The following is a 12,762-nucleotide window of genomic DNA, read 5'->3' as shown; positions in this document are numbered from 1 at the left end:
CTGAAGAGTTCTACACACATTTGTCTTAAGGTTCTTCTCTGGGCGTTTCCCATGCAGCTCTCTGGTAGCTGGGGAATGATTTGTGAGTGCATCCTCTGCTCCCCAGCCTCAGAGGCTCCAGCACAGGCTGGAACATTTTGCCTTTCACATTTTGTTCTAGCTTCCAAAACTGGGATGAGGGACAACATTTGTGACTCACCCAGCTCCAGGAATGACAAGAGGGTGGCAGTTTAGGGTAAAACAACCCAGTGCTAAGCTGGACCAGGGATTACTGTGTGGCTCATGGTACCCCCAAAAAGAAGCTGGAATCCAATGGCGAGGTCTCCATCAGCTGCAAGGCTGATCAATCCCACACACTCAGGGTCCCTTAGCTACAGCCTGGCTGAGACGGAAGTGCTGACCTGAAGGGGAAACCCGGTAGCAGGAGGCAAGCCTTTCTGAACCTCCAAGAAGGGAATGAATTCCTTCTGGCATGAACTAATCTGTAGCCACTCCAGAGGCCCACAAGGGGAATCTCAAAGTCCAGAGATCCCTTATTTTCACAGCTATTATATGCAGTATGTCTCTCTGGGACATGTGGATTATGATGACTATTTTTTAAAGTGGGACTATCCCAAAGAAAAGATGGATTATTTGAAGAATGTTTAAAATTGTTGTCATCATGCTTTCATTCTAATATCAGCTCACCTTAGTATCCCTGTGAGTTATAGTTGGTTTAGGTCACATTTTACTGCTGTAGACACTGAGATACAAAAATCTAAACAAAAAACAAGAAATAACTTTGGCAATAAGGACCAGGAGCAGTCCTCACTAGAGCTTTTAGCCCCAGAATTTCCAGGCTCTGGGCACCTCATCCACTGATATCTCCTGCTCCCTCTCACCCACCATCATGCCAGCCCCACAGTACAGAGGGTTTCTAGAGAGAAGTCAAACGAACTTCCCCCCTTTTCTCTTCTTTGTTGTCAAGAAATGGACAAAGTAAAGTGGGGAGAGGGCATCATGCCACGTGATCATTGGAGAGGGGAAGGCAGGGCTGGAGGCTTTGCCACAGGACAGGGCAGATGGGTCTCAGCTGTGCCTGGCTCTAACTGCACACTGCTCTCTCCCACTCGTCCGCTGAGGGTTCCCACACTTCTTAGAGAAACAGTATTCTGGAGCAAGGTCTGAGTCAGTAGAATCAAACCCACTTTCAGTTCTGAGCTAGGGAAAAGCAACCCCGAGTAGAAAGTGAGGAAGGGTGCCTTAACCGGGAGCCCTCAGAATGGAGCCTGAGAAAGAGGAGGGAGGGTGGGTGTGAAAGGAGGGCAGGAGATAGCAGCCCCCATCCCCCGAGGCCCCAGTCAGTGTCTCTGCAAATTAAGAACAAGGACCCCTTTGTGGGCTATGGGGTCGACAGCCCCCAGACATGGCTTATCGTAGAGGAAAACCCTCTGTGTGGGCTGAGGTCAGTCCTCACCCTGAAACCCTTGGCCAGGTGCCTCTATGTAGAGAAAACTGCACAAACATATATGTGGTCCCAGGAAGGAAGGATCCCAACCCTTTTCTTTTCATGCTTCTGTGCATTTCCCAGTCCCTGCTCCCTTTCCCCAGCAGCCTTGGATTTCCTGCTGTGAGCCTCAGCCCCCAGGCTCTGGGGGAGGGTGAGTCTGTCTCTCCTAGCCTGCCTTCATCTGCCCTGAGTGGGGGGCGGGCGGGGGGGGCTCCAGCAGGAAGGCCAGGCGCTCTCAGGGGAGACCTCATGCAGATACTGCTTCCTAAGGAACCCCATTAACTTCCGGGGGCCAGGGTGTTTTCTCCCAGTGACCACTGACAGCTCCATGAGGCAAGATAGAGCCTCTCAAAGGCAGTGAGGGGGAGGGGCATGGAAGCACTATGATGTTCACTGATACTCTTTTCACATGGGTCTATTCCCTCAGATTATCTCCCACGGGACACACACTATGTTTTGGGGGGTGGTTACTTAGGGAGGAGCAGGAGTGAGGGCACTTCAGTGATTCTAAGGTGCAGTCAGCATTAAGAACTATGTCTTAGACCAAAACAATGCAGAAGAAAGGGCCCTACAGGGTCTTTCTTGTGCCCCACTCCACCCTAGCCCAGACAGACCCAGAAGGTGAAAGGAACAAGAAAGGATAATGTCCAGGAGAGCTCTTCCTCAAATGAGCGTCCTCTCCGCCACTTTGTTCTCAGACAGTGCATTTCCTCGTTCTAGGCAATGAGTACATGAAACATGTTAAATGTCCTTCAGCCTCCCCAGCACGACATCCAACAGCTGGAACTTCCATCCAGTCCTTCACATGATGGGCACCTGTGGGAAACCTGCCAGGGGCAACCGATGTTCAGAGGCATCCAAAAAAAGTCTCCCACTTCGGCCGCCATGAAGCCCACTCATGCAAGCATCCTCACTTTTCCTTCCTCTCATGGTTTCTTTGCAGAAGCAAGTGCTCAGGGAAATCAAGACAGGAGAACGGTCATGAGCTATGCCGACAGTCAGCAGCTGATCCCCGACAGAGACACAGCAGACGCAGACGGTGAGTACAGCAGGCCTGGTCTAAAATACTTCCAGCCCTGCGTTGCTCCTAAAGACAATCGGACCCTTCAGAGGTCATTTCGTGGGCAGTGAGAAAGAGCTGGGAAGGGATAGCACAGCTCGTGTTTGGGGTTCTGGGGCAGGATGCTACTGACTTGCTCACTGTATTTTGAATAAACTGTTGTTTTGAGCACCCCCATCCCAGGTGTCCCAAGGGATCTCATTCTGGCAGGGCCTTCTATACTCGCTTCCAAAAGAATCTCTAATGGCAGAAAAACGTATTACTTTCTGTGCATCCACCAAATGTGCGTCCACCAAAGTTTCTCTGGACAGCGTAGCCCTCAGTAGCTTGCCTTGTCTTACTAAGGAGAGCTGAGACTTCCTCTTCCCGCACTATCTGGTGCTTTACAGAGACCTCAGGGCAGAGTAGCCCAGTTACCGTCTTCTCCACTTTGTCCTGAGGGTCGTAGGGACAGGAGGGTTTGCTTAATTCATGCTTATCTGGATGGCCTTGGCAGTCATTCAGCTCCCTCAGAGCCAGAGCCATTCTCAGGACTGACAAGGCTTGGTTTTGAGTATGGAATCACAAAGTAATAATGAAGAACCAGGGATGGGTGGACAACAGGAACCCCTGTAGCAGCAGCTCCCCCATCCCTTTCTAGAACCCCTATGCTAGGTGATCCATGTGGAGTTAAGTGAGGCTCGGCCACAGTATATGTTTGTTAGAGGGGATCACATCTCCTGCATTTTCTAAAAACTATCTCTAGTCACTGAGGCAATTTCTTAAGACAAATAAAACGATCCATGTGATGAGTTAGAACAGCTTAATAATCCATATAAAAAGTCCAGCTCTCATTATCTTTACTAGACAATATCTCTAAAGTTGAGTGTTGCTTGAGCCCTTGGTATTGGCACTGCCTTGATGGCTAAAGGCTTCCCTCTAGCTTCATCCTAGAACCTGAGGTTGAGGGAATTAATAGCAGCCTTCTGTTCATTTCAGGTGAGAGGAGACAGAGCAAAGCTTCTGTCACTCTGATCCTGGGGTCAGACGGACGTTCGAATTCTGGGACATGAGAAGCTCAAAGCAAAGTTTTTGCCTTTGCCTGGAGGCATTTCCCTCCCGTCCCCACTCCTCTCCTTCCTGGAGTTGCATGTTTCTGGCAGTGCCCAAAACCCTGAATAGTTGTCCAACCTATTACAGGATAGAATTATAACACTCATAGATCCATTTGATAGCGTTCCTGGGAAAACTGTTGCTGCTGCAGGAACAGACTAAGCATCTAGTCACTGTCCAGGGATCCGCAATGCTCACTGAACTAAACACGTGAAGTCCCCGCCTTTGGGCAGCTTGTGGTTTAGTAGAGGGAGACAATTAACATGTAACTAAACAAATAAGATCATTCGGGTAGTGATGAATGTTAAGAAAAAAAATAAAACTGATAGAGGGCCAGTGAAGCCTTCTGAGAGGGAGCGGCATTTCAGCTGAGACTTGGATGAAGGAAGAACCCCCATGTGGCTACCTGGGTAGGGGCTTCCAGGCAGTACTGTGCCCAGGGCAGAAACAGCCGTGGCAAGTTCACAGAAGATAAGAAGACCAGTGTACACTGCCTGGGAAGGGCTGCAAGAGGAAGGGAGCCACAGGGATGAAATCAGACAGGTGCATGGGCGCCTGGGACAGTCTTGGCCTTGAGACCGCTTTTGACGTGCAAAAAAGCATGAGCATGAAATAAGGGGTAGATGAGGAGGTGCTGGAGCTCCCTGGGGACCTTCAGAGGGAGAATGGCTCTGCCATTTGAATTCCTAAATGGCAGTTCCATAAACAGCTCAGAAGGGAAGGTCTTAAAACTCTTTATGCTCCAGGAAGATGAGTAAATTCATTTTTCAAACTTCTGCTGGGTGGGAGATGGGGAGGTGCCGCCACAGGGACCAACAGAGCTGGATGTCTTGCTTAGAGGTGAGAGACAAAAATTGCACAGCACCTCTTCTAACTGTGGCTTTCCTGGATGGAAAGCAACACTGACAACTAGAGAAGGAAAAAATTGAGGCCACCTCAGATTTGAGGGAAAACTTGAGGGGTCAACTGGTATCTTTTTGGCAACTACTTTGTGCCAGGCATTTTACCCACATTATCTTATTTACACAACAGTTATATAAGGTCCCACAACTAGTAAGTGGAAGAAATAGCATTTGATCTTCATTTCAGACTTGTTTGTCTTGGGCAGATCACATCCCTGTGAGTTAGTTTTGAGCATCAGACCAAGACAATTCCATAGTTTCCCTAAGTGGTAGCCACTGCACTTGAACTGCTTGGGTTGACAATGGCCCAGCCATGTGTCTCTCAGATCCTCCGGGCCCCATCTGAACAGATCTCTGATTGTTCGGTGTGATTAGCAGGTGTTTTAATGAGGAAGCACTCCCACACTGTGGGTGCATGACAGACTGGTGTGCACCAGGGTGCCATTGGACCCAAAGCTACCCGCACCCAGACGTACTGAACCAGAAACTGCCCTTTCACAATGTGCCCCAGTAATTTGAGTTTGAGTTTACCACCGACATGGGTTTCTTCCTTATCTCCAACAGTTGGCAGCAGACATAGAATACAGCAATGGAGGACTCATGCCACCTGCTCATGGGCCCTGCCTCTTCACTGTGGTTCAGGTCCTGGTTCTCATGGGTTTTCAGGTCCAGGTAGGTCTCCTATATCATGCTTAGCTCTGAAGTCAGTGAAGGCTGCTAGAGGGTCACTGTGGGAGCCCCCACCCTCGCCACTACCCCTGGGCCATCCTGCTCGGTCCCTATGTGGGCATCACGACGGGGAAGCATCTCCATCAGTAGCCATGACCTGTCAGGACTCCTCAGAGACCAGCCTGCTTCCCAGGCTCCAGGCAGCTGGGCAGACATTCAAGACTTGCTTCATTCCTCATCTCTGCCGCCAACCTCGTCAGGTGGTCACCTGGCTGCCAAACATGATAGCTCTCCAGTTGCACATCCTTCCATCTGACTTGGCTCTCTCGGGTGGGAAACAGGCACTCCTGGCCTCCTCTCTCCGGAGAGGACCATGGATCCTGACAAAGTATCTTAGAATCTTGGTAGCTTGTGCAGCTGCAGTGCACCTAGACTTCTCTCTGCTGGCCAGCTGAGGCCTGGACCTCACCGTCTCTCGACCCTCTTTAAAAAGGGGGCCACATGGAGTCCCTGCAAGGCCCAGCCACCTTCTGCCAGGGCAGTAGGGAGTGCTCAGCGGGACCCAGGCCTGCAGGCTGCACGAAGGACCTCATTTGCACTTCAATAACATCCTTTTCTTTCACTTAACTATGTATCTTGGTGTTAGATGTGTCAGTGGAGAGACTCCCCAGTGCAATTAAACGGGAGTATTGAGCCGGAGAGAAATCAGTGTGTGTTGACTCAGATATTTAAGCAACCACCTTTCAGTATTGACTCAGAAATTGGCCTTCCAGCTGTCCCTGCTGGCAGACTCTTCTGGCATCTCGTCAGGCCTCTGTTAATGTGTTTTTCAAATTTCAGCTTGCTTCGACTTGTCTCCTAACTGATCCTCCTAATGATGATAATAATGGTTTCCAGGCTGACCTGCACACAGCACTTAGGCAAGCAGCCCAGGCGCCTCTCTGGAGGCGACCCCTTCCTTATACATCACAGTCCGAGGGCGGCTGCTTGCTGGGTTCGTGGCAGGTTAAGTCAGCTTGGGGGACTTCTCAAGCACCTCCTAATTATTCCTCTGGAGAACTTGAGTGGTGAGGGTCTCTCTCGTGATGGGTTTAGGCTTTAGTGGTTTGCTGCTGGACGGGGGCGGGTTGCTGATTCCCTCCAAATTTTACTCACTCTTTCAAACAGGAAGAACTTTCCCACCATTTGCAGTCCCCTTGATGAGTAATTATTGGATGGGTTTGTGGTCACTTAATTGCCAGGGCCCTTGCCCCTTGCTTTGCAGAGACGTGACTATACGAGCACCTTTCCCAGACGTGGCCAATTAGCGGGGGCCCAGCTGGTTTGGAGCCAGGCTTCTAAGGAAGGCTGAGTCCCGGTTCTCAGCTCCGAGGCCTTTCTGCAGCCTCTCTCAGGCTTTCCTAAGTGCGGCTGTCAAACTTTGCTGACCTTTCCCCCTTGGGGCTAATGAGTGTCACAGCCATTTTTAACCTTGGGTTTTCTAGAAGTTGAGCTGTTAACCTAGCTCCTACAGAAGGAGGATCCTGGGAGGTGTAAGTGAACTCTTCACACACAAGGAGGTGACTAATGGAGGAACATAGGATTTTCAGTGTCAGGGCTAGCCTTGAAGTTTTGCATTGACACCCTTGATAACATCGACCAGATGTCAAATCAGAGCTGGTCAGCACAGGCAGCATGGGTGGGAGGGCAGCTGGATCATCTGTGGAACAACCCGTTGACAGTATAGATGGCTGAGCCTCACCTGAGAGGGATTTGGCAGGTCTGCAGTAGGGCTGTGACTGGTTCGTTAACCAACTTTATGGGGGATTCTAATGAGCCAACTGGCTTGGGGATCACCATCGTGATGGAAAGAGCATTAGACTGAAATCAGAATTCCAGGTCCTGGCACTGAGTGACCTGTGTGTTACTATGGGCAAGTCCTCTTCAAGCCATTTTTCTTATCCTGAATGCAGGGGTAATGGAGGGCCTTCTTCACAGGGTTGCTTTGAGAAATAGATGAGATACTATGTAGCATCTGAAAACAGCAGAGCATCAGGTGTACGGACTGCTGAGTCACTTGTGCATTTGTTCGCTTAACAAATATATGGGTCTTAACACAAAACTGTAAGAGGTACTGCAGAGGTGTTTTTTGTTTGTTTGTTTGTTTGTTTTTTGTTTTTTAAAGTACAATCTGTTGCCTGCAAAGAGCTTCAGATAAATGGGACAGAGGAATCCACATGGGAAGTCAGGATCTCAGCCTTGTGCAGGGCGCTCCAGCGTGACAGTGTGCACAAGCGATGCTGAAACACACACTGGGATTTGGAAAACCTCTTAGACAAGGTGCATGCAACAGCAGAAATGAGAATAGGCAAGGATCTGCTCTCGTCTCTGGAAAATGTGGGGACTTCTGGAAGCTGGGAATTTATTTCCTGCACAGCATGGCCTCTTTTGCCCATGGATAGAAAGAGGCAACCAGGTGGGGTGATCCCAGAACAGCCACCCCTCCCCTCATCCTGGAAATGCCATTGCACTCTTTGTATCACTAGGGAAGAAGTCTACACTCACTGGTAGAGTTTCCCCTAAAATTTCATTTTTGAAATTTGTGTCTCTTTTCTCTGTTCACACTTCCCCTGTCCTTTCTCTGGGATGACGGTGAATGCTGGGAAAACTGAGATGGAAGCAAGCGGGAGGGGTACAGAGCTCTGTACAAGTGGAGACCACACTGAGCAAAGGCCAGTCCAGGGTGGGGAGAGAGGTGGGACGGTGGCACAGGCCCTGTGCTGTCAAGGACCAGGATTGGGTGAAGCCATGGGTGGGGTAAAGCCATGGTGGTGCAGGGCCCTGGAGACAACTGAGCGTCTGATTTCAGGCTCAGGCCAAACCCTCCACCCCAGTCATGGAGAATCAGTGTTGAAACCAAGATGTGGTCTTCCATATCTTATTCTGTTTAGAAGGTTAGAAACAGATGCAGAAATGCTATGAAGGGATTATCTTAATGGAAAATGCAAGAATCCTTCTTGTAACCCCATATCATATCGTGTATGACTCATAGAGCCTGCCTATGATAACAGGTGATGATCCACATCCCACCTCTATTCCCCAAGGCAACAGCATTGCCTCACATTCCATGTTGCTATTGCTGCAGCCACTACCACCCCCAACTCCCCAGCCTCCAAGTTTGTGTTTGACAATCTTACGTGATAGGTGTTTTCCAAATGGGAAGATTTCTTCTGCAACCATTCTTTTCATTTAATCTGTTCTTGATCTATATTGAGATAGATTTCTGTGCTGATTTTAATACTGAGCTATGTTATTTGTCCAATTAAAGACTATTTGTTTATTTGTGTTATAGAAGAAATATTTAATTTTTAATAAGTATGGATAAACCAAAAGAAGAAAACAAAAGCACTTATAATTACATCACCCAGAGAGACTACTATTAAAATATGGGTCATATCTTCCCTGACTTGTGTATGGGAGGTTGTGTGTATGTGTATACATACATGTTTTTTCTTACAAAAATGGAATTGTCATGCATATACTGTTTTGTAATCTGGAAGGTCATGAATTTCTTTCCTTTGAACATTTAAACACACATTAATACTGAGGAGAAAAATTTTAAAAAGATATAATGTGCTTCACATGGTACCCTTATTTCCCATGTGACTTGTGCTATTGCATACCCCCAAACCACTTTTACATTGTACCAAATGAAAATCCCAATTATCTTATACTACCCACATCTACAACACATCTTTGGTACCCTCGATGTTCCATGAGTCCTGAAGTTTCCTCTAAAATTTCCAAGAATGACTAAACTTGTTCAAGTTAGCTTTGGTGTTTAGGGTATCCCAGGTGTCTAGATGTCAGCAACCCATGGAAGATGTACCTTGTAAGTTCTATTAATGGGAAAATGTAATTAACCAGAAGGCTACATTTCCCAGCTGTGCACAACAGTGAGCATTAACTGTAACAAAATGATGGTGCTCATAGGCAGTCCTTGGGGGTTGTGAGCAATGGTCTTGTGGGAGCGAAAGATGATGGATGAGAATTTGTCTCAAGTAAACAAAATTCTTCCACCATCTGGGCTGTGGAACTGAATTGGAGTAGAATGTCAAACATATATGTGTGAAAATTCCAAGACAGCCTTGCGGTTCTGTGCTGACCAAGTCTTGTTTGAATTGTCAGAGGTGTCAACTCAAATTGATGGAGTCAGGTTTGGCTTGTCCAGCTTTCACTGTGCTGTGTCAGTTCATTTTCTCAGCACAATCCTAGCTGATTGTCCTATCTGTTGTCTGTTCACTCTTTAGGGAGAGAAAAGGGGAAGAGGAAAATGAATTTAAAGGAAATAGGAGTAGAAATGGAGGAGATGGAAGATCCAGTTAAGATACAAGTGAGAAAAATGAAAAATGGACAGGCTAGAAGAGAGAAAAATGTGCTATGAGGCAGGAGAGATGAATCAACGCTAAAAAGCGACATTTCTGAGAAGAGAAATTGCAAGGGGGAAAACTTAAAGAGTGTTGAATAAAGAGGAGACGAAGAGATCTGTAAAATATTATTTCCTAGTGTTCAGCTTACTTCCAAAATACCTTATGAGAGGTTAGGCCAGAAAATAGATTATTCCTCTTGGTTACAAAGAAATCATGGTGCTCTCAGGAAGCAAGAGCAGATCATGAACATAGCCTGACAGCTGCTGGGTACAGGGAATGGTTTCCTTTATCGTATTTCCACTCATTTTAGCAATTCCAGCCTTTTCCAGCTCAGTTTTCAGTTTTTACTAGAGTAACCTCCACTTTTCATACAATTACAAAGATACAAAACAAATAAGTTCTGGGATCACAACACTTTTGTGGAGATTCTTTTCTCTCAAAGATTCTTATAACATTTCTTTGAGTTGAGGGGGAGACAGATGTGTTGAGTGGTGTTGTTTTACATCTGGAGGAACTGGGGCACAGAGCAGTACTGAGGGGGAGTTCAGCTGCCCTTTGTAGTGCTGATGGGTGGTGATGGATGTGGAGGCAGATGACCAAGTCTTCTCAATAGAAAAAAATTACACTTCCATCTGTAATCAACTCATTTTTTCTCTGTTTGCTACGATGACAAAACAAAATGGAACCCAAATTTCACAAATACACTATCCTTATCATTTAACCTGCGTGTTCCCATTTTTGAAAATCTTAGTTCTAATTATAATAGTTTTTACATCTCAAAAATACACTACTGCAGTAAACTCCATAATTCAAAATGAGATAAGGGTATTGGGAATAACAAAATTAGTAGAGAATCAGCAAAAAGCAAAAACAAAACACCCTGTATCTGAGTAAGTAACAATTTCCAAAGAGCATAAAATACTGCTGAATATAATTCAGTTTTGTGTGTGTGTGTGTGTGTGTGTGTGTGTGTGTGTGTCAGAGAGAGACAGAGAATACGTAATAGCAATCAAATGAATCTATAGCTAATGACATCTGTACTTAGCTAACTCTGGTTGGGCCACACCCTATAAGATGTCACAATTGAGAGTTTCATGAACCTTGATTCCTTTTCGGATTGGCCCCAATCTATGCATAAGCTAAACGCTTCCTGTAAATCATTGCTGGAAATTGCCTCAGTGACATGGCCCTACATGTTCCAGGAACCCCCCTTTCTCTGCTCCAGGGCCCTCTCTCCAATTTTCACCTCATTCTGGGCCTGAGACTGAGATGAGACTGGGGAGAGGTCTGGTGCCCCAAATTTTCCACATGTACGTCATCACTGACATTCCTCAACGAGCAGTGCATTAGCGAATGGGGCCTGTTTCAGTCTCATCGTTTGTGCTCTTAGGATCTTAAAACAAAACTGATCACTAATCCAGGTTCAGGAAGAAGTCTGAGGTGCTAACAGCCTCTAATAGTGAAAAAAAAGTCATCCATTATTTTGGGAAGATAAGGCCGAAGACAGGAGCCCCTCTTGATTTCCCAGTTTCTGTAACGCTAGATATACATGAGCCTCAGACCTAACACATGCGACTCTCTGAACTTGAATGTCTCTGTGACAATGATTTATATTTTTAAAAAGGAAATGGGAATGATATATGACTTTAAAATCTTAGACGCTGCCCTTCCAAATGAAACTGCCCGGAACACGGGAGGAGATAGATTCAGTGTCCTCCACCCAGCCTCCATCCCATTCCTTCTCTGATCCCACTCTCTCTCTCTTGCCTTGGTTCACAGTCCTGGAGGCAGTTTTTCTCCAGGGCCTTCTCCCAGGGTTCCCTCCCATGCTTAGAAATACTAATTGGCATCTTTGAGTTTGTGCTTTGTGGGGCATTGTGTGAATCACTTGGTATAAATCATGTAGTTTAATGATCCTAACAGCCCTGGGAGGTAGGTGTTATTTCCCCATTTTTCAGATGAGGAAAACTGAGGCCCAGAGAGCTTCAGTAACTCATCCAGGGTTACAGGGCAAGTAGTGGCAACCCTGGCTCTGACCTTCAGCCTCCGTGTCTGCTGCTCAGAACTCACAGACAGTCACAGGCCAGAAGACAAGGAGTCTTGGTGCTATTGTGTGACTTATGTAGAAGCAAAGATTTGGGCATGACCAAAAAGATGGCACAGGGCAGTTCAAGGAAATCATAGAGCCACAAGGCAGTGGTCTGTCTGGGCTGTTTGGCCTTGGCTGTGAAGACTTCTTCCTGTCCAGGGTCACGCTGAGTAGAAAAGGAGGCACATAGTGTCCACACGTGTTCCCCAGGGTCTGGCCCAGACAGACAGTCTGAGGCTCCATCACTTGCTCACCCCTCTGTGTTCTTTCAGCTCCTGATGAAACCATCCCTGTGGGGAGTGCAGGGGCAGATGGGGACTCCATGGAGGCAGCCGACCTGCGACAGCCTTCAGTTCCGACAAAGACACATCACCTTGCAAATGACACTCTGCCGTCTGGTTTCTGTGTTTTGTTGTAACAGGTTAAATGAACCCCTGGGCTTAATTTTCCCCCTACTTAGTTCTGTGGCAGCAAAGAAAAGTGACTTCTTTTCATTTCTCAGCTCAAAACTTCTTAAGCTGTGTCTCTTCCTCATCACCCCTTTGAGAATAAAAGTCTAGAAATGAAACACAATCCTGACAAGTTTGGAAAATGTGCTTTTATAGTCTTAGTTCAAAGCCAACCCTAAACTTTGAGATTTTGGGTCAAATTTGTTCTCAGAGATGTAAGTTTGGCCTTGAGGCCTATTTCTGTCTTCTTCTAACAGGAATGAATGGCTTCAAGTTCTCATCACTATGGTTCCACTGAACTTTTGCCTGAAGAAGAGCCCCAGTGGCTGACACCCTGACTCTGGAGGCTCACCTCGTTTTAAAGGGTGGTGGGAAGGAGAAAGGGAGGAGGAGGGGAAGGGGTGGGGGGGGGAGGAGGAGGAGGAGGAAAGACACCCAGGCTCTGCAGTTTGTAAATCACCCCAGAACACAGCCGGGCTGTGAAAGGCACTTAGCCAGAAGTTGTGAAAGGAAATAATTTTCATTCCCAGCCCTGGGAATTGCGTGAAGCAACAGAACAAAAGCTGCATTCCCCAGAGATTTTCTGAAAGTAAAATGAAAGGG

The 12,762-nt window shown here is 47.0% G+C and overlaps 1 protein-coding gene across 1 annotated transcript; it reads left to right on the top strand.

Moving 5' to 3' along the window:
* Positions 1-229: 229 nt before the first annotated feature.
* LOC126940468 (uncharacterized) lies at positions 230-12,283 on the top strand. The gene is made up of 2 exons (XM_050766384.1): positions 230-2,528; positions 11,983-12,283. The coding sequence occupies exons 1-2, from the start codon at positions 2,228-2,230 to the stop codon at positions 12,126-12,128; spliced, it is 447 nt and encodes a 148-aa protein (XP_050622341.1). The 5' UTR covers positions 230-2,227; the 3' UTR covers positions 12,129-12,283.
* The last annotated feature ends 479 nt before the right edge of the window (positions 12,284-12,762 follow it).

The sequence above is a fragment of the Macaca thibetana genome, chromosome 17, assembly GCF_024542745.1.
Source record: "Macaca thibetana thibetana isolate TM-01 chromosome 17, ASM2454274v1, whole genome shotgun sequence".
Taxonomy (NCBI): Eukaryota; Metazoa; Chordata; class Mammalia; order Primates; family Cercopithecidae; genus Macaca; species Macaca thibetana.
The sequence above is the reverse complement of the archived record's forward strand: the minus strand, read 5'-3'. Positions and strand labels throughout refer to the sequence as shown.